Source organism: Accipiter gentilis, chromosome 8 (assembly GCF_929443795.1).
Source record: "Accipiter gentilis chromosome 8, bAccGen1.1, whole genome shotgun sequence".
In the NCBI taxonomy this organism is placed as follows: Eukaryota; Metazoa; Chordata; class Aves; order Accipitriformes; family Accipitridae; genus Astur; species Astur gentilis.
Genome location: NC_064887.1, coordinates 38387288 through 38414907, shown reverse-complemented (window position 1 = coordinate 38414907; position 27620 = coordinate 38387288). Strand labels below are relative to the sequence as shown.

The window sequence follows — 27620 nt, the reverse complement described above, 5'->3', positions numbered from 1 at the left end:
GCAGGCCTGCAAATTCAACCTAAAGTTTCAAAAAACACGGCACAGAGTCAAGGAACAAACATACCAGCAAAACAAGTTCTGATGGCCAAAGAAAAGTAACCTCTTGGGTCATAATCGTTTCTGTTGATAAATCACAGTGGTTAGTTCAATACACTCCAAACCTGACACTTCTAGTAGAAGTAATAAAAACCTACAAAATCTTCATAACTTGATATTGTGACAAAACAGGAAATTTCTAATTTAGTCCACCCGGAGCACTCACTGCCTGCAAGTCACATCCCTTTTTTCCTGATGCAGCCTGAGTCCTCATGGTAGACAGGTCTGTTTTATCTGCTTTATTGGGCAGACTAATAGCCAGAGGTGACTGCAACCAAATTCTTGTAAAATGATCAAAAATCCTGACCCTAATCCAGGAAATAAACATAGTTGATGAAAGCTCAGAAACATAACCATAATTCTGTATGCACACATGCCACATAGCCACTGCCTGAGATGGAGTGCTGCTGGAAAGGCATTCTCTGCCAGGAGTCCCAGAGAATTACTTGTCATAGCCTAGATCAAAAGCTTGGATTTATTAGGCCTGATGCACTGCCTATTACTTCCAGAATTACCTGAGGAGGAATATTCAGCAGCAAAATTTAAGTTCCATTAAACTGTTGTGTGGCAGAAGAAGCTCCAGAATTGGGTTTTCTTTTCATTATCCATCACCAGAAATCCACATTTCACTGCCTAAATGAACTGTGTAGGCATGAAGAAAACTGAAGGTAGTGACAACTGAGTCTTTTCAATTAAAGATTAGACACGCAGATCATAAAAAATCTTAATCATTGCTTCTTGACGGTGCAATTAGCATAAGGAAATACTGTCAATACAGGTTGCCGACTAAAACCTCCCCAGGCATTAATCCACGTCCCCTTCCTGAAAGTCTGGTGTTAGGACAGGCTGGGGAGCAAGTTCCTGCTGCTGGCAGGCATGACCGCAGCCCTGCACCGACTGTGTCCGACACGGTCCAGAGGCAACAGTTCAACTGGCCTGACAGCCCGTGCTGTAGGAGATGCCCACGTGAGAGTTCGCTCTACAGTACAGCTCACTGCACTGATGGGATATGATTAAACTGTAGATGGCTGAGTCCTTTAAAAACAAAGAAACAAGTACGAAAAAGTTTTATTTAACAGACCCATCTTCCATGCATAGAATTTACTGATACCACATTTTAATATCACCCTGCAGGCCAGTCAGCTTATGGAGACTGACTAATGCAGTTCAAGTCCATGACATAAAATTAAGGCCACAACTGATTAGACGTGGAGCTAAGATAAAGTCACACAAACAAGCCAGAAAATGCCAATCAATAAACAAATAGCTGTTGATCTCCTAGTAATTAAGGATTAGTTACTTAAAATTGCTAAAGGGCTTCTGCCCAGTGTGACAAGCCCAGCAGTGTTCTCTTAGTATGCTATAAGTTAACAATTAAACACTGATTTTTTGTAGGTATTATTTCAATCATTAAAAAAGCTGCTCTTTTGTCTATGGGGACAAAACAGCAGTAGCTCAGGCCCCATAAGTTACCATAGCCAATGCCTACCTCTCCTGAAAGAAAATACAAACCTTCAATTTTTACCTTGCAAGTTTTATTGCAGACCTGATTTAGAATGCAAATAAATTATCTTTTCATATATCCTTAAGCCATTAGCTTACAACCTCATTTCTGTATTCAGAAGATTTAGTTTGCTGTTAGATTTAAATTAAAGCATGAGCCATACAATGCAGATAAGCTAGTTTATTGCAGTGGGGAACCTTATGCCATAGAGATCCAAAACTGAAAGGAGAAAGAATAAGTTTCATTAGTTGTAACAGCTAACAGAACAAGTTCCCTAAAATGACATTGTTCAATTGCATGAGGAAAACTGACTTAAGAACTTGCTCTAAAAGCCTTTATCAGATCATATAATTTCTCTCCTTACCAAGAAAGGCAGAAAACTATTAGATCATTCCTCCTCTTGTTATATGTCCATTGCTTGTGAATATATTATTCTGATGCCACGGTTCACCTCAACACCCAAATAATACAGCTTTTATTTTTAAAAAGTCGACAGTGTAAAGACTTTTTTAATAGTTTATAATGCCACTTGTTTCCACGCTTAGTTATTTAATTGCATAGGTGAAGTTACAGTAACAAAGTTCCTTTTTCTAACTTCAGAAACTATTAAAATGGAAAGTCACTGGCAATAGCTTACATTTAAACAAAAAAATTTTAAAACTCAATATTAGTATTACTTCAATAATTACAAGCATTAGCTTCCATTCAGTGAGAAGTGCCTTGAAGTCAGAAACAAGAATCATCATGCCTTGTAAAGAGACTTCAAAAAGATACTGAAGAATTAGTGCACTCAAAAATTCATACACTCAAAAGCATCATGCCATAAGTCTTAAAAACCTAACAGCTTCCCATCGTCACCAGAGGCAGAATTTTGTCATTCAAAAAGAAAGCTGAATCTACATCATGGCCTTGACTTAAGTTTATTATCAGATTTAACTCTTCAAATAAACCAAAACTTTGAAGTACAGGCGTCTTCTAGAGAGCATGTGAACACTTTAAAAAAATAAAGTAATGCATAGGTGAACACCTTATAAATTTTATCAAAGATAAATGATGTAGTATTTAGTCACACTTGCTCTGGTTTTGGTTTTTTGGTTTTGGTTTTTTTTGACACACTACTGTTCTTAAAAGATGTTTTAGAGTATTATCTTAGAGGTAGTTAAGTAGCAAACACAAAAAGTATTGCGTGCACAAGCTTAACCCTTAAAGTAGGGAAAAAATATTCTTTATTGCTATATTGCTACCAGGTAGATCCTAAAGCCTGAAGCATCATGAGTTCACAGGAGAGAGACTTGCTTTCTTCAGAAGCTTACTACTCACCCAGTTTAAACTATATTGAATCTTTTCCCATACCATATCATACAGGCAGTAGATGCAACACCTACATCTACTGCTGAACTTTGACTAAAACATGAGATCACGTTAGAAGGTAGCACAACATTGTTACAAGACAACTAATTACCAAGTCATGTAAGACAGCTTAAATGTACACATGCTACAGCAAATTCAGCAGGGTTGGGGGAGGGACGATAGGAAGAGACCTTTCAATATTGATACTGGGGTGTAATGATATCATCTGATATACCGGGGGCCATTCTGAATTGGTTTTGGTCATACCTGACTGAGTGCTCACACACAACCATGATGGCTGATATGCCTGAACTTAGGATGGGTAGGAATTTTCCCCAGGCCAGTTTTGAGTCCAGTGCTTTTCGACATTTCTAAGCTGTTCTTGGGAGGGATTTTTGAAAGACAGGGCTTCTTGTATTGTTGTTACTATGCTAATGATATGCTATCTTCTGACGGTTATAACACCCAAGATACTTGGGACTAGATGACTAGAATTTCTGAAGGTAAACCCTTTAAAAGGCACAAATAACAGGGATCTGTGTGAGTAAACATCCCACCTATTCAGAAAAGCGTTCAGCATGTAAACATACACAAAGTGTAATGGTGGAAACAGGGAAAAAAAACCCCAAATATCACACATACTGCTGGATAGCCACACATCAGCCAGCACTTTGATCAGTTGACTGACAGACAATCCCTGAAGACAGATCTTGCACTTCATTGTGTAATGTATTAAGCTAAAGGATTATCTAAAGCACTTAGCCTGAAAATGCAAAAGTCTACATGTTTGGGGATAAAACCAGATCAAGACTACATGTTGCTTCACTATTTGCTGCAAACTGGTATACTTAGCACAACAATTACATTATCCTTTTCAGCTAAGATTCTGATCTAATTTGACGCTCAAGCTTTCTCCAAACTTTGGTGCCCTGTAAAGACTCATGTTACTACAATACAAGAGTCAACAGGGCTTTGATGTTTCAAATGTTCAAACATTTTTAGGTGTAGTCATGCCTTCCTCCATAAAGCCCTGGTGTGGGAAATTCTTTTTGTTGATGTAAGTGAAGTTTGTAAAGATTGCACGATTAATGTATATTTTAATGATAATGAGACTTTACAAAGTCTCTCAGAATTTTGAAATACATTGTTGAAGTATGAATACACTCAAAAGTCTGATAACACAGTAATTCTATAGTGCTTTATGGCTTCCACGGTGGTGGTAAGAGACACTTAAGGCTTGCACAAGTGCCATAAATGTTCAAGCCAACTAATTACTTCACAAAACCTGGGAGATTCCTTAGGCATTATGTGTGCATATTGCCACTTTTTCTGTATTTAAGACCATCAAGAACATATGCTCTGGAAACCACAAACCTCTGGCAGTGAAAGCAAACCATTCATGTCAAATGTATTAAAAACATAGAGTACTATGTAACTGTTGTTGGTCTAAACAATCTTAGTGCCAAGTTTGGCAGCAGTATCAATGAACTTACCTCTGCTAATGCATGCAAACTAAATTTGTGGCCTCAATAAGGTAGCTGAAGCTGTCACTGTAGACATTTGAGCCATATAAGACCAGGTCAGTAAATCTATTTCCATGTATTTGTTTTTGTGGCAATAAATACTTGATCTCAAGACTAACAAGCCACTCTTGAACAACCATTCTTAAAGCACACATCAGGCTCTTCATAACTCCCTACTACTAGTTCATATGTGGACACCTGAACGGTAGGTTTTGCCAAACCTTCCACAATACAGAAAAACCAGGCGCTTTCCCCACACCTTTGGGAAACAAAAAAAAGTAATTCAAGCAGTGTGTTTACTATGCATTTTACTATTGTTTAACATCATCCTGAAATTCCAAGGACTGGAAGATGATGAGAAATGCAATTAATATCATCTTACTAACAGTTGAACAAAGTGTTTCTCACACCAAGCTGAGACTGTGGTCAGTCAGTAAGCTTAACCTATCTTTCTAGGCTAAACAAGGTCACAGCACACAACACAGTTTCATGCCCAGGCCAGAACTAGTAAGCAATACGCAGAAGTAGTGATTTACGCTACTACAAAAAAAATACATGTTACTTTGCTCCTATTCACCAGAGACATGAGCAAATGACAGCATGCTACCAGCAGTCACTGCAAGTTATTATGATTTAAGAAGGGATCTGAAGTGCCAAAACTTAAATGCATAATCAGATTTGCCACAAAATATCCCAAGTACTTCCCAGCTATTTGCTTCTCTGTTTAGTCTGAGATATGTAGCAAGACTGAAGATTATAAAAATGCTTATCAAAGTGCTTCTAGATTTTAATTGCAATAGAAAATTAACAGCTCACTGGACAAATAGAACTATGCTACAAATAACCACTACATCAAGTTAAACGATTTACATAGAAAACCATTCACAACTGCTATAAAACCATACACAACCACAAGCTTCATAAACGATGAGCTTGGAATAAAGATGCAACCAGAAAAGCTTCCATTTGGCTTCCTTCCATTTTGTTGTTTGACTGTGGAGGTCTTCTACGCACTACTAAATTTTAAAGGAGATGATTTCAGAAACTAGGCTAATAGATAGTGTGACTGCTGCACAACAAACATGGGAGGGAACACTTACAAAGGCTATTACTACATAAAGGAAAGGGGAAATCAAAGAAAAGGTAAGAGAAAAATCAGCTTCAGAAACAGCTTATAATAACTGCAAATTTAAATTGAATTAAAACTTGTCCACAAATGATTAAGTGTGGCTGGTTTAATTAGAGAAGCTTGAACCAACATGTTCACCAGCCAACATGCCCACTATTGACTGAAGAGGCTCACTCTGCTTCAAAGCTCAACACAGCAATTTCCGCTGTTTTCTGCATTGACCTGAGAAAGGCCAGAGAAATTCTCCTAGAATTCACTGAAAATTTAAATGGGGATGATCTTACCGCACTGCAGGAAAGAGACAAACATGCCCCAATGACATAATTCACCTCACAAGTGAAATGACAGCACGGGCAGAACAAAAAAGAGCAGTTGCAAGCAACCACAAGGAAGGTAACTCCCACAGGAGTGAAATGCCACATACAATTCCATTCTTCTGCAAGTGACCAGGAGAAGGCGCTTCTGAAGAGGACAAACCACCCCAAACAAGTGGATATTATCAGACCAGATTTCTGGGAAGTTACCCTTAAGTACAAAGACAAAAGCATCAAGGACTGAATGCCAGAAAGAGCAAGGAGAGCATAAAGAAACTCCAAGAAAAGGAAAAAACCAGAAAGTGTTATTCAGAAGGATGCTGACAGTGAAGCAATACAGGACCCAAGTCTGGCTAATGAGATCACAGTATGGATCCACAAACCAAAAGATGGGCAAATGGGTGCATTAGGTCTTGGAGCAATACCAGGGCATTTATGGAAAGAGGTGGGGGGGGAACCAGAAGATAATGGAAGTCCAGGGTCTGAGACCCTGAGGAGAGAAAGCCACAGGAGAGAGTGAAGAAGGTGGCCTCTTAATGGTAGGAGAAATCAGAGATCAACACAAGACCCTAAAGGAAGGAAGGAAATAAAGACAGTGAGGAAGCTGGGGAGGGAAGGCTGTGCAGGAGCCAGGACACCTTTCCAGCAGGAAATACTTTACTAGGACAGAAGATCAGGGAAGTGGGAGCTCCCCAGGACACTCCAGCACCTACAGTATGCCCCCCCCCCCCCAAGGAAAAGAGGCCCTATGCAGGACAGCAAGGCAGACCCCCAGGGACAGGGCAGCTACACCAACTGCTGAGGGGCAAGTTGCACCCCAGAGCCAGGACAGCCAACCCAAGTTCCCTACAAGCACACCACCACCACCCGGAGAAAGGCCACAGCCGCCATTTTATCCACCCCGAGGGCGTGGGGGGGGGGAGCGAGGCGGGGCGGGGCTCACCCGGGGGCGGGGCGGCGACCAGCCCCGCCCCGCCGTTACCTGCCCCGCGGCGCTGGCCGGCCCTGGCCGCCATTTTACGCGAGCCCCAGGGAGGGTGGGGGCGTTGCTCTGAGAGACTCTGTCCTGCCACCTCAGGAAAGCTAGAGCCGTGTTATGAGAGTAGCTGTTTTTGATAACAGCGGAAACAACATAAAAACAGGGATATTCATTAACAGAGCTGCTGTCCGGAGGCTCACAGAAGAGCCTGTCGGAGCTTGGAGCCGAGGAAGCCTGGTATTGCCGGGGCGACAGCGTGCCCGGGGGGCGGCGGCGGCGGCGGCTGCTGCTGCTCGGACACCTCCTCCTGCAGCTGCTGCTGCTCACCACTTCTGCACCGGGAGAGCGTACCTGAGCTCAGGCGGGCTCCTAAAGCCTTCCGACCGTCTGTGTGGCATTTTCGCTGTTGGAAAGCTCTGTAACAGTCTCGCTCCTTTTGTAACCTGAAGTTTCTAGCTGGTGTTTATTCACGGCCAGTTAGAAACATTTGTCCTTGTGGCAACCGCTTCAGTAATTCACGCTGTTCGTTTCCTTGCCATGGAAGAACCATGTTGACAAATGGCTTCCAGTATTACCCTGTTTGCAGTGAGCTTTTTTGTGTGTTTCAACATACCTCAAGGAATAGCATGACTGAACATACCTGTGAACAGCCTGATGTTATTTACGTTGCATCATCATAAAATGATTTCACTGGGAGACCCAGCTTCATGTTTCCAAAATTCCACATTATCGTGAATCCTTCAGACTGATGTGTTTCCATGCTGAACTGAAGCACTGCAACAGACAATGAATGTATTTCAGCAAAATGAGATTGTTCCTTTAAAAACTGACATACGGTTTAATAGGATAATACCTTCTAATTGCCATCACGGTTTTAAATAACATAGTGTTTATGGTGATAAATAAAATTATGAGATTGCAAATGTGCTGTTACAAGATAAAGGCATCAAAGCTCTGTGCGGCGTTGTCTTGTGACCATGGCCTTGATTTTTGGAGATCTGAGACCCGTCTTAGGCCCGAGAATGGGATTGCTTAATTAAAACCTGAATGATACAAGGAAAATACAAAATTCACAGTAACAGAAAGCTGCCATTGATGTGAATGACAAAATTGTGATATTGTGGCTGGCATACATAGCAGCATGAGCAAATAACAGATGCACAAACATCTTTAATGTTTTATGGGGCCTTGAAGGATATTTCCAGACCTGTCAGCCTTGGAGTTTACATGTGAGGATTCCCCATCTGGCACTGAAAGCTATGGTAAAGAAAAAAATTGAAAATGTCAACTTTTTTAACATCTCTCTTAATCATTAACCTCCTCAATGGACTTTTCATTTAATGATGCTGACCATTATGTTTTCTTTGATACTGTGCCCTGCAGACTGTGGCGGTGGCTGCGCTGTTCCTGGTCGTAACGTACAGAAGATTAGGAGCCTGTACATAATGGCCCAGTATAACAGGACCACTTGAAAGGGTTTCTAAAATGGGCTTCTGGGCAGATAAACCAGATACCATCAGTGCAGCCATGTTGGGAATTTACTGTACAAGGCCTTGCCAGAGGCCATGTCAAGATAGGTAAAGATATTTGCATTTTCATTGTGTGATTTTTCCATGTGTTCCAATGTAATTATTACTAGGTACAGAGTATTTCCACACACGTGTACAAGAAAATGGCAAAGAATGCATACTCCTATATATGGTTTTGCCACTATATTGCAAGTTCCTATCCTTCAGGTGAGATCTCACTGTTCTAGTCTAGGGAAAGGTGCATTAATTTGATTTTCAGTTACGGTACTCAACTCAGATTATGAGTTGTCTGTGAATTAAAAATAACGCCACACATTTTAATGCAGCAATATTCTGAATTTTTGGCCAGAGTTGAGTACCTTGACAGGTATAAAGGATTTACAGACTTGCAAGCTTACAAGTATGTCACATGCTACACATAATACATGGGTATTATTGCAGACTACTGTTTTGATGACAAAAAAGACACTTGTTGCCTGCAGAATAGTGGAATTTTACATTCACAGACTTCTCCTGTGCAGTGGAAATAGGTCCAGATACAAAGGGATGCCCTTGGCTACCAAAAAATTGCTGGTAGTGGATAGAGGGGAAAGTCCTGACCAGCAGGTCCCTTAAGGTCATTACAGAAGGACTTCTCTGGGCATAGAAAAGCGCCGACCACCACAGCTTCTCCTGCAGATCACTTGCATCTCATTTACACCAGAGCAATTTAATGTCCTAACTTTAACCAGTCACAAGCATTCCTTTGTATTATGGCTCAGGGAGGCTCCCCTATTTGCCTGAGCTACACCTGGCACTAAACTCCCTGGGGAAGAGAAGACTTCAGCTAACGGGGAGGTGTTGACCACAAACACCCCAGAGCCTGGGGCTGTCCTGCTACATCTTCTACTCAAGTCTGACTTCTGCTACAGGGAAGAACTTCCACATTTCCTTCTACAAGAGCGGTATGGAAGGACTCGGACACAGGGAGCAACGGAGGCGAGACCCACGTTTGCCTCCTAGTTCCTTCCTACGACTTCAGCAGGCCCCAGCAGAGCAGGCCGAGGCTGGCAGAGCACCGGCTCCGCTCCCGGCCGTTGCTGAAGCCCTGAGCCGTCCCGGTGAGGACTGCTCAGGTCCCGCTGCCTGCCGCCTTCCTGCACCCTCCGCCAGCCGCCTCTCCGGCAGCTCCCCTCGGACCCCGGGCCGGTTGCAGGCCCCCTGCTCGCCCGCAGAGGCTGCCTGGAGACCCCCGGCCTCGCTGCCGGGAGAGGGGGCGAAGGCGCTGCCCTCGCCGCCACGCCCGCCCCGCGACCGGGCGGGCCGGAGCCGAGGCCGAGGCCCTCGCCGCGCCTGAGGCGGGCCCGGGGGAAGCGCGCGGGGCCCGGTTCCCCGCGCCAGGCCGCCGGCGCCGCACGCGCAGCGCCCCTCCCCCCCTCCGGCGCGCCGCGAGAGGCACCCTCCCCCTCCCCCGCACCGAGGCCGGCGCTTGACGGACGGGCCGCCGGGCCAACGGGGCGCGGGACACGTGCGCGCGGCAGCCAACGGGGCTCGGCGGGCGGGGCGGGGGCGTGGCCGGCGGCGCTGCGAGCGGCTTGTTGTGCGCGCTGCGGAGCCGTTAGCCTCCCGCTGCCCAGGCCCTGCCGAGCCGGCGACAGGTGAGGCCGGGCCGCCGCGGGTTGCGGGGCGGCCCCTGCGGAGCCCCCGGCGGCTCCCGCGAAGGCCGTGCGCGGGCAGGAGCTGGGCGGCGAGGGCCGCGCCAGCGAGGCCGAGGCCTGGGGCCTGCAGGGGGAGAGCTGGGGCCTGCGGGGGGGAGGGGCCAGCCGGAGGGGGAGCGCGGGCCCGGGCCCGGGGCGGCCGGGTGGCGCGCCGGGGCTGCGGCCTGCGGGCCGGAGGGGGGCCTGCAGCGTGCGGGGCTGTGAGGGCCTGCGGGAGGCGGATGGGACGCGGGCGGCGGAGGAGGGGCCCGAGGCCTCCGCGCTGGTGGGCGGGAAGGCCGTGGGTCCCGCTGCCGGGGGCTGCCGCGGAGGGAGCCGGCCCTGGGTGGCAGATGCGCCGCCTGGGTCCGTGCCTTACCTTGGGGCCTGTCTTCTGCTGGTTAACGTCGTTGTCTTTCGTATTTATTTCGCCTGTGTCTGTACGGACGCAGCTTTTGAATCTCCCACCTTCGTTAAGACTGGCGCATCTTTGACTGGCAGTATCTGAGGGTGGGCTTCCTAACGTGGTCAATACGTGTTAATATTAATGCTAATTTGGGCCTGCTAGGAACAGGGTTCGCTAATGCTGTGTTAAGTGCTTTTGGCCGGAAGAAATCATGACTGAAGTAGCAGCCCGCTATTGTTAGTACTCGTGGGAGGTTTTTCAAAGTAGAGCGCTTGCCCTTTTTTAGTGACTGGAAGAGGCTGGAGTGTATTAGGGGGCTATTCAGTGGGAGGACATGGGTGGAAGGAACGTGTGTAGAGGTAGCCCAGAGAAAGGGCCACTGAGCTCTGGTGGAATAGTTGTGTGGAGGTGTGTGCTGGCTACCGTATTCTGTAACGCTGGGTAGTGGGGTAGCATTATCTGTTGGGCAGAGGCATAGATCTGAGACTTGCTGAGAAGGGAAGCATGTTTTGTTGCATGAAGGACATGCACTGGGATCTTGTGATGAGGTATCTGTGGAAAATAAAGGAGGGAAGAAATGGGAAGGGTAGAGATTAATTCCCTTTATTAGTGCTTCTTGTTGACATCTGATTGCTTTTTGTGGTCTCTGTATTTCTGTACCTTTTTCCTTTTATGCCCTGAATGTGGATGTTGACTGCTCGTGTCGCTCAGCTCTTACCTCTTTACCAGCATGCTGTTCCCCAGTACTCATGTTTTAACCACTTTTCTTTCTAGATCTGTGTGAACAGTTCTCTGACTTGTGTATCTTTCTTTAAAACTGGGGTGATGCATATGATCCATAGGCTTTATCAAGCCCATATGGTTGATATGATTTCTTAGATTTCTGTTGACTCTTGGGTTACACCTGTGTTGTATGATAGATAATAATGTCTAGATTCCTGAGCTTGTAAGTCTATGCAGCGTGATATGTTATTCTATGACTGTCCTAGTTTTTTGTTCTGAAGGAGTGTAACTGTATTTGTGTAATGATGTGAATGAGTCTGTGGTTTCATGATTCAAAGTGTTCAGCAGTCTTGAGTTACAGAACTACAACCTCCGCTTGCCGTAGACTCCCCCTTGCCTTGACTGGAATATGAATAGGAACATGTTAAGCTGCTATGGCTGTTAAATATATTGGTATAGTATGTTTATAGGCTTAGTTATTTAGCCCTGATGTGGGTGGTTCTGCAGCACCAGATAAATGTGGTTTTACTGCTTTCTTATGTGAGTTGTCTTATGTAGTGCCAGGTTTGTGGGAACAACAGTAGTAGTAAGCACAGTCTAAATGAAAATGTGAGTATTGTGTAGAGGATCTTTCTTAACTTTATTGTGTCTGTTAAATGTGGCCAGTGTCTAGTACTGACATTAGCTTACCATGAAATGTGCTCTATGATCTTAATTAAGGCACTGTTATTTTCTGTTTGCTGGTTCTTGCATGTTCTGTCACTTTATTCCTTCCTGAAAAAAAAAACCCTCCTTGTCTTGACCTGTCAGAGACATGTCATTGTACTTTCAGAATCTTATTTTTTTAAGCTGTTGTGGCAGTCTGCTTTCTTTTGTGGAGCTTTGTTCTCTGTTTCTTCCTTGTTTGTTATGAGCCCTCTGTGAACTGATTACAGTAAGATGTTATTAGATGTTGCACTGACTACATGTCTTGTGGATAAGCTGCCTGCGAAGGTGGTAGACTTTTAGTTACAGAAAAATCAAGCTTGCTGTATTTGCAGACTTCAAAAAGATGTTTAGAGAAGCTGTTCTTTTTGCACGTCAAAGTACTTTAGAAGAAGCATGGAAGGTGGCTGCAGGAGATTCCTGCTAATTTAAGCATTTAGAAAGAGTGACATAGTGCAGAAAATGAGAGGTGTTAAACTTTGCCTTTCTGTTGGAAATTGATTGGGCACTTCTTTTTGACTTGTAGTTCTGTGATCTAGGCACCTGCAAGCTTCAAACTGCTGGCCTAAATGATCCATTTGATTATACAACCTTGTTATATGTAGGTGATGTATGCAAAAATAGATTTTAAGCTTCTTTTTTTTGGGGGGGGGTAGGATGGAAATAAGCTATGCTGAGAAGTCAGAGACGTTCTTCACGTGCGTGGTTTTGCTGCCTTTTTTTTTTTTTTTTTTAAATCTTAGTAGCAGTGGTATAGCAAGTATAAAGTATAATTTTCTTCTTGCCCACCACTTCCATGGCCTCCTTGTAGGAGTGCGGTAGCAATTTGTGGTGTCTCATCAAGCCTTCAGAGATGGATTTCCAGCTACTTGTTTTGTGCTGGTGGATGAGTTGGATGCTGTCTCCCCTCCTGTTACTTCACTTGCTTTCCTATCCCATCAAAGTGAAAGTACCAACTGCTCATCTAAGGAGGGATCAATGTGTGGGGCAGCTGTTGTCAGAATGTGTCTGGAATCTGCAGTTCTTATTTCCACTTCTCACCTACTGCAAGTGTCCTTTGCATAGGAAAGGAGTTGTTCCCTCACAGCACAGTTCTTTGTCTCCAGATGTAGGTGAAAAAATTGCCAGAGGCAATTGCTGGACAATCTGATGCTGTCTTGAACAAGGAAGATAATAACTTCTTTTTTTTTTTAATCTGTTTATTGTAAATGTGTTCTTTTTAAAATACCAGTGCAGAAGGTAAGATAGTCTCAGGTGCAGAAAGTTGTCCAGCTGTCTCTGCTTAAGAGCTCTGTTACGTTGTCAGCATCTTTGACCCAGGGACAAAACAACTGTGGAAGGTGTTGATGTGAAGCTCTGAGCAGAGCTTTGTAGCCTACTCCTTCTGTCAAGGCTAACTATTAACCTTGAAAAATGGGGAAATTTCAGATCTAGCTGCAGGTGTGTAGTATCTTAGCTGCATAGTTTCCAAGTGCCCTTGTTCATACATATCAAGCAGAGGTGATATCGGGAGGCCCTGATCCTCCCCTTCATGTTAAAGCAGCAGTGGATGGTAATTATGGCCAGTCTGTATCTGATTTCTGACAGCATCCTAACTATGATTAATTTTGTTCCTATGAATTGAGTATAGTTCATCAGACTGATGGTAAAATGAGGTCTCTGAAGAATGCAACTTATTTCTTGGCCTCAAATACTTCTGTCTCTGAATGGCAATGTGAGCATTCACAAAAACATTTACCTTTGTGATGCCATTATATGGACATGGAGAAGCATTTAAAAGCTTTTTAGTCCAATCTGATTGTTAAAGAATATGTAAAACTACTTTGTTAAAGCATTAAAATTATGACAGTTGAGGTTTGTTAGACTAGTAGTATGCTTAAAACGAAGTTTATGCCCAATGTTACAAAACAAATGAAAAACCCCTTAAAATACGTTGTACTAGAAATATTTGATTTAGCATATGGAAATAAAATTTGTTGAAATGCAGTAGTAGATTTTCGTAATAGCCACTTCTGGTGCAGAGATGTTTTTATTGTCAAAACTGACAAAAATGTTGGAATCTTAAATTTAGTCAAGGTAAGGAGAAAAAGGGCAGTGTCTTCATTCCAGGTTCACAAAGGGGGAGAGGAATCAATAAAAAAGATGAGATCTATTAACTCTGAAAAATCTGAAGGACTGGCAAGCAGAAATGATCTATTTGGTCATCAGATTTACAAACAGAATTTACTCATTAGTGTGGAAGGAACACACATGTACAAGTTAAGCATCTTATGTGGCTTAACACTTTAGAGTTTCAGTGTAAAAGAATCTTCCTGTCTAAAGACAAACTTTTTTTTAAGTGACCTTCATTAGCATGTTTCTGTAGACTGAGTTGGTTTAATTCTTGAAGGGGAGGGGGGAGAGTACAAATGCCAAATGAATCAAATTGAATGTTGAATTTAAATTTCTCCCATTTGCTGATTTAAAATACTGCAGCTGCAGGGCAGAGGAATTCAGATGAGACAGCTATGTGGGAGAGAATACTGACCTTGCTGATTGCTGTGGGACAATAAAAAGAGAAACAGGGTGACAGTACAGTTTGGGGGAAGGAATCTGTGATGCCTTACTTTCTGCCTTTAAGTGTTCATACGTACCCAAACATCGTGCTTCAAAGTTCAGGAAGATGCCTATTCCAATGAAACCTAAGATTCACGCTCGTGAAATACAGTAGCTGCCAATCAGCCTAAGTAAGCATAACAAGCAAGAAAAGATGAGATGAAGATTATTCCTTTGTGGTCATTGATTTGCTTTTTGGAAACAGCATCAGGCATCTCTGAAACATACACGTGCGTCTTCATATCTAAATTATTTTTATTCATACGGATAACTTAAGCATTATCACCTGTCTTTGCAAGTATACATTGAAATAATCTGCTGAAAGACTTAAGCATGTAGCTCACATCTGAGCTGAGGTTTTGGATTGCATGACCTATACTGTGCATGTACATGCTAGGATAACCTTTTATGTTAAACTTAATGTTTTTTCCCCTCATATGCTGTATAAATGTTATTCTTAAATTGAAGAGAGAATCCATGGATTTTGTGATTTCCCCCATGCCCCGATGGGCTTTTGGTGTTGGGCAAGATTAAAATCCTCTGCTACTTGAAGTAACATTGTATGAATGCAGTGTGAGTCAAATAGCAATGGGTCTTGCACTGTATTGTCGTTGACCTGTAGTCTTATGGATGCTCATGGAGAGGTCTGTGCTTGTGGGGTGCAAGGTGGAGAGCTGTTGGGGACAAGAAAGGAGACTGTGAAAAGAATAAAAGGGGTTTTCCTGGAGATTATGGGGAAAGAAAAATGTGGAATATGTAAAGTAGAGGGGTCTAGATTAAGAGAGAGAGAGATGTATTCTGGCTGTGGAGCATGGGGAAACTTTTTTTTCTGGGAGGCATGTAGGCCTAGTGGAGGTTTTTCTGCTGGTGTGGCTTCTAAGGTGAAACCTATTCCACTCCTTGCAGTGACTTCTGACAAGAAAATATGGTTTGGTGTTTGGTTTTTTGGTTGTTATTTTGTTTGTTTGTTTTTTTGCTGCCCACCCCCCGTCTCCGTCTCTTTTATGTCTTGATTAAACTCTTACTTCTCAATCCTGTCTTGGCAGCTAACTGCAAAGCAAGTTTTTGCATGGCAATACTGTGTTGGATCATTCTGGAAAACTGTTTTCCTGAAACAGTTAAAACTAGCAGAGGGTCTCTGCAGGCCCTTCAGGCCCTTTTGTGTGTGTGGCATTGGTTTTGGCATGTGTTCAAACCTAGACATCTCAGCACCTCTGTATCAGCCATTTGCAGCTGTGTGGATTGGTTTGGCACTTATCTTGATGTAGTAGTGTCCTTTTTGTTCTATTTCAGGTCTGATCTCCAAGGAAGACTGCTCAGCAGCTTCAAAATTGAGTGTTAGAGTAGTGTCCAAGACAGCCAAATTTGTTTGCCTCTGAGTCAACTGTGACTTGGGGCGGGGGGGGAGATGTCAACAAGTATCATCCATGTGCTCAAGAAAAACAAGGAGGTTTCTTCTTTGTATAGCCCTGAAGTTCTACTTGAAGCACCCCATCAAGATTCTTGAGGTCAGCTAGTATATTTAAGAATAAACCCTTGAGACTGAAGTCTGAGTGGATCAAGACAGCTCGCTAGCATAACTCTGCCAATTCACTTTGCTTCAGTGCAGGATCCCTGTTCATTCACCAGTGTTAACTCCCATGAGGAGACTTCATCAGTTTAGGGATTTAGTGAGATACTGTCTCCCGAAGCACTTCCTGCATAGCGTGTCCTTGGTGATGCCAACGTGCACTTCATTGCAAAGAAAGGCTGAGGTGTTGGGTGAATAACCTGTGTTAGCAGCCTCAGTTCTGCTGTGGTTTGAGAACCATGCTGTGCTCAGTATGGCCCATTCCCAGTGTTCCAGTGAAGGTGTTGCAATACTTTAACGCATATATCTGGTTCTGTTTGGCCAGGTGTCAGATATTGGTGTAGTCTGTGTGCTTCTGATATCAAAGACAAGAAATATGTTTGAGGTAGCTCTGACCTTGTGTTCAGCACAGCTAGTGCTGATCTGTGCATCTACAGTGCTACATGGCTTTCACTCTCTGGAGAACTATATTGCATGAATGAGAATAGGTCAGTTGCTGGACTGGTAAGACCTGCTACCTGGATTTTAACGAAGGTGCTAATTGCTGGCATGAAGGAGCACAGAGCTCATTGCTCCTGGAAGAATTTCCCATCTTAAATTCTGCAGTAGCTAAAATGCTCATGTTATCTATCATCTGTTTAGGTGTCTACATGCAAGTTTGTGATCCCAGTAGTGGTCTAGTGCCTTTGCAGACCTGTGAACAAGGTGAAGGTATACTAAGCCTCTTGCCCAATCTTGCAGACAGATAGTTATCTTTCTTGCCAATGTTCCTGTTTCAGATTATCTCCTCAGATTCGTATAGGTCTTCCTTCTTAGCAAACATCTCACAGTGAAAGACTAGAATGCTGGATGGAGATACTGAGTGTCATTTGGAAAAAGCTTTTATTGATCTGTTGCCAGAACCATTTGTGTCATTTTTCTTTGAAACCTTCTGGGATCTTTTGTACTTTTGTGACAAGGGGATTCTTGTGGTCAGTGCAATGTTTCTGAAAAAAATACCTTGGAGAGCTTTTTAGTCCAGTCCTGAGAATGCAGACCTGGCTGTTGGTGAGTGAGCAATCTTTGAAGCAGGTAGTAAAGTGTTGGGCTACATGAATTTGAGCACCTCCAGAATTAATGGAAGATTTCGACACAGTACATATGGTTCCCGTTGGTTGCTCTATGCATCCTTGGCATCATAAGTTTGAGGGAATCTTACACCAGGAAGAAAAATAATGCTGCCTTTTAAAACAAGCTGTTGTAGGGTTTGGTTATTTAAAAAAAATTTTCATTTTAAGAACTGCAGTGCAATGGAGCTCAGTCCTAAAATTTCCTTTTTTGGGGGGATGAAGAATTTAAGGCCTTTTTTGGGAAGGCTACAAAGTACCAGTCTCATTCCAGGTTGCCTTCCCAAATGGAGCTGTTAGGCCTTCTTTCCATCCTTGACCTGTCTGCTAAGAATATAAGTGCATTCGGACTTCTGATTTATGTCAACGTGGATTGACAAATGTCAGCCTATGAAGTCATAGATACAAGTTAGTTTCTAGGCCTGGTTCTCAAGTCTGAAATATTTACTGACATAATTTAATTGTTCTGTCTTTGGTAGAGAAAGATCAGGAGATTTCCTCAACATATTTCAGTGAGGGCAGAATAAAAAACTTTTTTTCTTCTGTAGCATTTCTCATTTCATCCATACTGACCAACTTATACCACCTTTTCTTTTTGGAATTCTTTTCAGGATGCTAAGGTTAACAGTTCTTCAGGGGCTGTTTTTATTCTCACTAGCATGGGAACTGTTCACCACCAGTGGAGGAAGTGGTTTGCCACCAACTTCCAGGATGGCCAGAAAGTGTTAGTCTTGCAGTTGATTGTGTCAGTGCTTGGTGAAAGATTAGGAAGAAAGCAGCATCTTCTTTGTCAGTACTCTGCTCCTTTTCTTCATCTCTACTCTGCCTTTATTGCTTCTGCATGCTTTATTCCTGGTGTCCCATGAAAATGTTTGCCAGGCCTTTATGCAAGGGCTTCCTATAGTTTTCTCCTAATGTCTGAAGAAAAGCAGTTCTAATTGCTTCTGAATCAACAATGCCCTAGGCACTTCTTGTTTATCATGGGAGATGTAGATGGTAAATATTGCAGATGGAGAGATTAGAGGCTGTGGTAACATGATTTGAAGTTGATAGTCACTTGCCAAACTCCTGTCAATTTAAATTAATGCCAGGTATAAGTCTGGTAACTTGCCATCATGGTGTGCTGGGGAGTTTTCTGTGCTTGGTATCTAGCTGTGGTGCTCCTTTTTAGGCAGCAGGTGTACCTGGGAGGATAAGGAAAATAGAATATTTTTTTAAAGTTTTTGGAAGGTGTTAAAATATATAGTAACTTAAACTTGGCAGGAGGACAATCTTGGCAGCAGGAAGGATTTGTATCATATCTTGGGCAAATTTGGTTAAAGCAAAGGAAATTTGAACTTTTGCTTTGTAAAGCTGGAAAAAGCTCAATGTTTCTTCCTTTTGTTACTAAATAATTATATTGTACAACTTCCATACTCATCAACATATTGGTGTGTTGTGCTTGTAGGGCTTGAATTTCATACAGCACAAAGGCAAGCAAAATTGCCTTCCATTAAAACAATTTTGAAAGTGTAAGTCATCTGTTTTATACCTCAGATATGTTGAACAAAGAAGGTTCAGCTGTTTGAGTGTCATTTAGCAGAACAGGAAACTTTTCTGAGGTTGTGCTCAGGCAGTTCTGACAGGTGGAAGGAATGTGTATTTAATGACATAACGTCACAGTACAGCTGAGACAACCTGCCAGCTTAAAATCATCAGATGGGGGGAATCTTTTCCCCTGCTTCTAGCTTTGCAGTTTCTCCTCTTGCTCTCCTATCCTCTGGCATTAGCTCTGGTGCTTATCTTGCTGCAAGGAAAGCAGATTAAAACTCCTGACACAACAGAAAGTGCTTCCCTCCTGGTGTAGTGCTTCCCTCCTGGTGTAGTTTTCCATTGCTTTCATGGTACAAATTGGTTATCCTGTGGGCAGAAGGGTGCTGGGACTTGCTGGTTTTGATACTTGAAACATGGAAATGAGGAGTGGAAGGTTAATCAGCGGCTGAGGGGAGCAAGACCTCTCCTTCTATAAGCTGCCAGCTGTTACTGCTTCCACATGTTAAAAATAAAAAAGATTAATTTTAAATCTATACTGTGCGAAATCTCAAATTAACAGAAGTCTAGTCATAGTTTATTCTAAAATGGTGTACTCTGTTATTGCTATTTAAAAAAAATCTGACCTTCACGAGGAGAAAGTATGAAATAAATGCCAAACACAACAATAGCTACTGGTGAAGGGACTGAAAGTCCCTTCCTACAGGCAGCGTTCCCTTTCTGGACTTAAGATTTCTAGTTGCTGTTCCTGACTTCCCATTTTTCAACTTCTAGTTGTCAGTAGTGGTGCAGTCATTGGGAAGGCTGATCCTTTAGTAGATCCTGATCTGTAAAATAAAGCAGTGTACCATTGCTGCTCAGGCCCTTAGCATAGAGGGCAGCAGTGTCTGTAGTTTCACAAAAAGCTGTAAGCTGATGCTACATAGTTGTCTTGTGGTGTTAATGGTTGTAACGCAAACTCACCTTATTTGAGAAGCATACATAGTCACATGAATGCTTCTGACCCATCTTAATGCAAAAATAAATTGGCAAACTTAACCAGTCTTAACTACATGGTACTGTAAGTCTTGCTGGCTCACTCTGCATTAAGATGAGCTAGAAGCTTTTGCATCCTTGGAACACCTGACCTGATGTTTTACTGGTGGCTGAGAAGCAACAATATCTTAAACTGCTCTAATTCAGCTCGGATTGATTATCCCCTCAGGCAAGATTAGCACTGTGCTCAGATAACACCTGCTTCAGATAATATGATCAGTTTTCAAGCAAACTGCAACTAGAGAATTTTTTATAGCATCTTACGTTATTCTTTTGGCCAAATGAGTGTATTGGCCAGAAGTTCTATTAAAGTAAACACAAAGTTCATCTTTGAACCTGTGGTAATTAATTCTTCCATGGTGGCACCGAGAGATTCAATGAGAAGCAGATTTCATGTTGAACTTGGAAGGTTTACACTAAACTTTCAGAAGGGAGTTAGAGTTGCAAGCCTGCTGCTGAATTTCTGGTGCTTGAATTTGTCCTTAGACTGATCTCTTGCATCAGGTGGAGCATTCATTTACCTTTATTCTGGAAATACAGTGGTGGGAATCTGAATTTACAGCATTGGTAAACTGAGTGTAGCAAGAACAGATTATTAGCTAAGTAAGCATTGGTGATTTAGCTATATGCAGCCAAATTTCTGATGGTATTCCTGTAGTGAGAACTCTGTATTTAAGAAAAAACTTGATCCTCTTGGATTAGCCTCAATTTCATCAAAAAATAAAAGTGTTTGCTTACGCCTCTTACTGGTGGAGTCTGAATTGGAAAGACATTAATACTTAAACATTATTGCAACTTTATGGTGTAAATTGACATGTCTGTATGTTGCTAACAGGCCAAAGTGTTTGGATGCTGTGGTAATAGAGTAACACAAATAGTGATGACTTAAGGAGTGCTCAACTGAGCATCAGGAGGCCATGAATTCACTTCAGGTTTTTAGGAGCTTTTCTGTTAATTCTGTGTGCTTCACAGCTGTTTTTAAGAGCTGCTAACCAAAACTATGTTGTTTTCAAGCTAGAGATGTTTAGCTCTCTTAAACTGAGAGGATGAACAAATCTGCAGCAGCAAACTTGAGAACCAGAGTCTGGAACCATACAAGAAATTAGCTTCCTGGTGGTGGTGTTTTCCAGAAAGAACATGCCAGTCTACGCTTCCTGAATCTGCTAGACCTCATTATTCTACTGTTGCAGGAATAGGGTTTAGGTATCCTGATTTTGACAATTTCAAAGTCATGTAAAAGTGCTTTAAAATCTACTATTCTGGCAGGCCGTGAAGGAAGAGCAGCTTGGGTCTGTTGTGAGATTGAGTTGAGTTGTAGATACCCTCTGCATCTGAAATGTTGGGATTCAGTCCCTGCTGATGGCTGACGAAGGCAGAGAGTATCTTCATGTGATGGAATTTCAGAATGTTTTCTCAAGGCTTTCTTTAACAAGTTGCAAAAATAGAAACTCTATCAAATACTCAATGTGCACCAAAGTTAGTGTTCCAGTACAGATTGATCTGTTTCATATATACAATTAAGCAGTCACCCAAAGACAACCATTTAACAATAACGGTGCCTTAAAATGCAGGATAAGCAATGTGTAAAGGATAAAACATTTAGAAAATAAATAGTCCCCAGTTAATATACTGAACTGGGTCTGGTAGATCTGGCTGCTGCTTCTCATTCTGCCTTTTAAGAGTTCTGGGCCTAAGGTTGGAATTAAGGTTGAGGTGGCTGTTTTGATTCTGGCTAGTCAAATGCTTGGACATGGGGAACCTGATTTTTGACTCTGCTGTTGTGAATGCTTTGATGTTTACAGGAATGTGTACAAAATCTGTCTTGGTGCTTTTTATTAACATAAAAAGCCAAACCCTTAAGAGCTCTTTAATGGTACATAGTTTTGTAAAATGCTGTGCTTGTTAGTTTGAAAGAATGAATTGTTCTCGAATTTTCAACAAATAATTTGCTTTGTGAGTGGAAAAAATGCGTAGTTGAAACAGTTGCTTGTTTTTGTTTTTTTTAAATAAACATTTCAGACTTATTTCAGGTGAAGAAAGTTTGGCTTATTGAAATGCAAAGATCTAGAACTTACTTGGGATTTTTCTCTTTGCAGATATATTATAAAATGTCTAATGGTTATGAAGATCACATGGCTGAAGATTGCAGGGATGATATTGGTAGAACAAATTTAATTGTGAACTACCTCCCTCAGAACATGACGCAAGATGAGTTACGGAGTCTATTTAGCAGTATTGGTGAAGTTGAATCTGCAAAACTTATTCGGGACAAAGTTGCAGGTATAATCTAGTATATAAGAAATTTTTACTTTGTGGTACATTGCTCAAGCAAATACTTAATTGAATGCAATTTAATGTAGAAATATTAAATATTTGTGTGTGTAATCAAACTATTGACAAGTATGCATATAACTACAGTAATGCTAAGACTAGATATTGACTATTAGGAAGATAGAATACTTAAGGCTAAATTAATGACTGTTTTGTAGATGGTTAAGGGTTCCAAGAAGTACAGTTCTTAAATTTGAACATCAATAGGCATGTCTAAAACTAGTTTGAATTTGGTCCCCAGCTGATTTATTCTTTCTACAGTCTGAGCAATTTTTACTCTACCAGAGCTCTGAATATGCAAACAAACCTTTTGATCTGATTTTAATCAGTGAAATAAAGGTGTGGCATGCATCTGAAACAGTTGTAGATCTTATCATTCTTCAGGAATTTAACTTGTGGGTTCTTTAAATAGGTTTGTTAGTAGTAGCTTTAAAAAAAATGAGAGGAATGAATTGTTCAGATTTGTGAAACTTAATGTTTCCTTGAAAACAAACAAATGCTGGTAGAGCAACTGGTTCCATAAGCCATATCTATTTAGTTGCAGGAGCTTTTCATATGCTCTGTGAAGACATTTTAATCCTTGCACTGTTAAAAAGCTTTATTTACAAATTCTGATTATTCTTGTTCAGCATTCATGGAATCTTGGATTCAGTGGGAGAGCATGGCTGTTTCTGTACATAAAAGTAATTGTGCTGTTAACTAGCTATGCATGCTTATTTGTTCTCAGCCTGCAGACAATTGCCTTGTGGAATTTTCTGCTGCACATGCTCAATCTTGTATTTCAGAATCTAGCAATACTGACTTAGATCATTATCTAATCCATAATGTAACAGGTCTGAAACTACTTCACTGTCTGTAAAAACTGCATGAAGGCTGGTGAAACACATGAGAATTCTTTGTGTGTTATTATCTTAACTGACTTTAGTACATTATTTTATATGCTTGAGAATAGACATGAGAACGAATAATTAAAAACTTCAGAATTTACTTTCAGAATTTACTTTCTATGTTTTCCATGCCTTTAATTTTCCTAATTTATTTCCAATGAAGTTTCACATGATGGCTGTCTTATCTAAATCTGTACTTACAGAATGTATATGTAAAATCATAGTGAAATAGTTACATAAAATACTGATTTCTTTGAATATTTTGATAGCTGAGTATTCAGCCTAGATGTTGTCATACAGTTTGAGATGCTTAGAAGTAGAGGCTTGCTCTGGAAGCTGCTTTTGCAAGGAAATAAGACCACTTCTTTAATGATAGCAAGCCATTCATCAAGTGTCACGGCTGATCCACACCTTAGACTTTCAAATAAGCACAAAATCATCTGCATGGGAGGTAAGGATATTTTAAATGGGAAGCAAGACACATCATTACCTGAAGTTTGAGAGTCTACTTCACACTGTTCCCTGTAGCATCAAATACTCTGGTAAAGTCTGATTAACTTTAACTTGGAACTTGATGGTGCTGGGTAGTTTGTAGTCCAAAACATGCTTGTGTGCTTTAGGTTTTTCATAGCAACCCTCTGAAGAATCAAAAGTAAAATTCCTGTTAGCATTGCATAGAGTCCTTGAGTGCCTGTGGACAAAATGCTCACTTTTCATTAAAGTGATTGCCAAGTGTTTAATTCTGCATGGCTACGTTGGTCAGATGACTTAATTTTGTTACTACCTAATTTTTCATTTACTTGCAGCACTGTTAGGAGCAATTCTCCTCCATACTCACTGATAGTTTGGGAATATCGGTAACTAAGAATTGGCTTGTTCAGGAACCCTCTAAAAGTACCACTTTTTCTCTTCCTTTTGCTTTTCTTTCTTCCCCTTCATGTTTGCATTAAGATTTCTGTGTTGCAAAATTCCACTCTAAGCAGATCTGATGTTTGGCTGCCCCTGGAAAGAACAGACTTGTGGCAGAGTTCTGCTTTCCTTGTGCCACCACTTGCATTTTTCTGACCCCATGGCAGACTAGCAGGAAACTAGAGCTGCAGAAAAACCTGTTTAGCTCCCTGACCTTGGTTTCTGTGAGGCCAAATAAGGCAAAATATTGGCATGTAAGATGTAGTTGGGGGGTTGAGTGACCTGGACAGGAGGGAGTTAACCTCTCCTTTTGTTGGAATTAGACTTTTTAGATAGTTTAGTTCTTTTTTAATGAAATTACAGCTTTGGTGCCCCCATGACATCTATTAAATCAAAGCATTTTGTCTTTGGAGTTGCCTTTATTGACTGTATTTGCAGAGTTAAAATCAATGTTTGTTTGTTAATGCTTTTTTTTCAGAAAACAATGACTGATATGTATATTTTTTCTCAATTAATTCTCTATTAATGAGACGTGTAGGGCGGAAAATGTCTTATGCCTGGAATGCAGCTTTTAATGACTTATTGAACTAGCCTTAGCTTTCTGGAGACTGATTACTTTGATTGAAGAATTGATTTGAAAGCCAAAGTTTTTTGTTTTGTTTGAGCAAAGTATTTCATTATGATCAGAGTATATATGGTGTTGGGTTTTGTTTCAAATACAGCATGGTGTTCCGTGTATTAGATTGTGTTTATAAAACTTAGAGAAACTCTTTGAAACCACTAGACTACTTATCCTTTATCTTGTTATTGATAAATGCAATAGGAAATTGAAAGTAGCAGCAAACCATAGTGTCAGTTTACATTCCTTACTATGAATTTTCTGCTTTGTGTATACATGGATTATAGCAGTTGGTAAAAGTATGACTATGCATTTGTTTTGTTTTTTGAGACATAACTTCTTTTTCTGTTTTTTGCAGTAACTGTAAAGAGAAGCTTGTGCACAGTAGATGAACATTAGACAGGGTGCAGTGCTCCTTCAGCTCTTCCTGATCATACTGGAAAAATAGGGTGCTGGTCTCTTCATTCTCCAATTTGCGTATTGCATTCTTAAGCACTTACAGACATGGCTTTGCTTAACTTGTGATGAGTGAATCTGTACTCGGGCAAATACTGGATTGTTGCTTTATTGCTCACTGTACTTGTATTTATGTTGAGTATGTCTTGGACATCCAGGATTTTCACAAGAGAACTATGGAACTCATATTGGATGTTGTTCTGTCAGATCTTAAGACTAGCACTAGCCATACCTTGGGACTTTGAGCCCTGGGGAAACATTAGAAGGTTGTTTCCCAATGTAGTACAGCACAGTGTCAAGTCTGAGATGTAACCTTTCACTGTTGCATCTCCTGGCCTTTTGTGGTAATTGCTGAGGCCTGTGGGTAGCCATTGACCCAATTCAGTTGATGAAATCCTCACTTCCTGTGGCTCTGGCTCATGAGGCTGACAGCAAGGAAAAGTACTGGGGTTTGTCTGATCAGTCTGCACTGATTAGACTGTAGCCCTCTAGCACTGACTTCAGACACAGTGGTGCCAAACTTGTGCTCTGTACCAATTTCCTACCCAGCAATGTGTATAATGGTATTAAATGTCCTCTTTCTTGGAGCAACTGCCTCCTACCATAGATGATTCAACAGAAGAAATATGTCCTTGTTACGGATGCACGCATAACGCAATCCAACAGGTGTTAAAACTCACATTTATTCTTCAGTAAAAGTTAGTTAGAAGTCTGGTAACATTTTATAAAACCACAGGCTCAATGATGTAAATAGAATTAATACTACACAGCCGACTTAAATCTTAAGAAACTTAAGATTTAAGATTTAAAGTGATGGCTCCAAAATGTGCGTATTACTCGCCTAAAAGCGGAGGGCTCTCACCCTCGAGGAGTTACCTCGGGCGGTGCCCTGACCCAAGGGGGAGTCCCTGACTGCAGACCCGCTGCTCCAAGGAGGACTGATTCCCACATGTCCTCTGGTGAGACCCCGTTTATATCCCTGTTGAATCTGACCTGTGGTCATTTAATCCCTGTTGACCAGGAGGGTCACCTTGGTGTACCTGGCACGTCTTGGTTGTCCAGTTCCAAGTTTCAACCTGCGGCCTCCAGGGTTTCCTTCCCCTTCTTCCTGCCTGGCAAAGTTTTGTTTCCTGCTGACGAGTTGCGGGGATAGGGGAGGGGAGTGTACTGCCATAGTCCTGTACCATATTTTGCATTGGGGGTGCTTGGCTTAGCTGGGACATCCAGATTCTGGCGTCTAGGTTTCCAGCCAATCTGCTGTGCTGGACTCCTCTTACAGGTGAACATTTTAAAAGCATTTCTCCTCCTTCAACATCTGTTAATGCAGAAATCCAGGCCTTTGTGCCACTCTAGTCTTGCTGTGAATTTCTTGCAGCACAGATGCAGGTGGCTTGTGTTAGGATGTCTGACTTCGCGCAATGCGGGTGCTTCTAATCAACAGCTGTAAATTTTCTGTCCTGGTCGTCTTTAGCCTGCTGTTCTGCAGGTGTACACAGACTTCTAGTCCTTCTGGACCAAATGCTAAAGTTGAAAGTTAGCCTGGCATGAGTGTAAGTTGTATTTAGTTTCTCTGTCTTCCCCTTACCCTGCTGAAGTGTTGGTACTTTCAAGCCTCACTGTCCTAAAGCTCTGAAAATGTTGGGTTAAACTTCTCCCATGTGCTTAAGGTCTCAGACCACTGTGGGATCTGCTTATTGTTCATGACACCCGTAGCCCTCCGCTAATACCTGGTGACAAGTTTGCTCTGTGCGTCTCTGTAGAAGTGTTATATCTGATGGCAGTTGATTTTGTTAGGGAGGCATCCAACTTCTTGAGGGTTCTTGTTCCTTCCTTCACACCTTCTGTACTGCTTGAGCAGGGAATAAGGTATCCCTGTGATACTAATGACTTTCTACTCTAGGAAATCTAGGATAGGATCCTTCAGACTGTGCCAAAGAATCTGTCTGTACCTGTCCGCTACCAAAATGTGGCCATCTATATGCAGACACTGAAAGGAGACAGTGGGTTTCCTCTCCAGTGTCTGCATTTGCTTATGTAAGTTTGAGCTGTGATGGAACATGCTAAGGTTGAACTCCTTGATCAGCAGCTATCAGGGACAAAGGTATCCACTCCACTGTTGCTGAAAAATGTGGAGCAGAATGGACATTTTGGGGTGACTTGTTAAGGTTGTGTGCAGAAATCTGGGGTCCATCTCAAAAAACACTGTCATTACGGCTCACTTGCACTGCAAGTGTGTACATGGCATGTTGCATACAGGACCAAAAAGAAATCGCTTCTAGGTGGTTGGAATTCCTCAGGAATCAGTATGCATCTTCACCTTTTCCTTGCCTCTTTCTTTTCATGATGTCTTCCTTGGAAGACTCTTTCACAGAAATTATCCAGCTGAAAAAGAAATGAATGGCTGTGTCCTTGTAAGCTTCTAAAGCAAAAAGGGAAGGAAGACTTTATTGCACCGCTTTCAGATGCTGAAAGGCAGTAAGTAGCTCTCTAGCTCACATGACAGGGTACTCTATTCATTTCACTAGCGCAGTGGACTCCAGTCTAGGAACAGAATTCTTAAGTGTTCTTGTTTTGTGGAAAGTGTTTAAGTATTCTCTTTGGCTGAAATTGTTTCCTTTTGCATGGAAAACAACCATGAAATTGCTTAT

General features: G+C 41.9%; 1 protein-coding gene across 2 annotated transcripts in view; it reads left to right on the top strand.

The window, feature by feature from the left end:
- Positions 1–9959: 9959 nt before the first annotated feature.
- The window catches only part of ELAVL1 (ELAV like RNA binding protein 1), a 50686-nt gene continuing 33025 nt past the window's right edge, over positions 9960–27620 (top strand). For both annotated transcript variants that reach the window (XM_049807080.1, XM_049807079.1), the window contains exons 1-2: positions 9960–10061; positions 21867–22050. In XM_049807080.1, the coding sequence (XP_049663037.1) occupies positions 21879–22050 (172 nt within the window). In that variant the 5' untranslated portion in view covers positions 9960–10061; positions 21867–21878. The remainder of the gene's footprint in view (positions 10062–21866; positions 22051–27620) is intronic.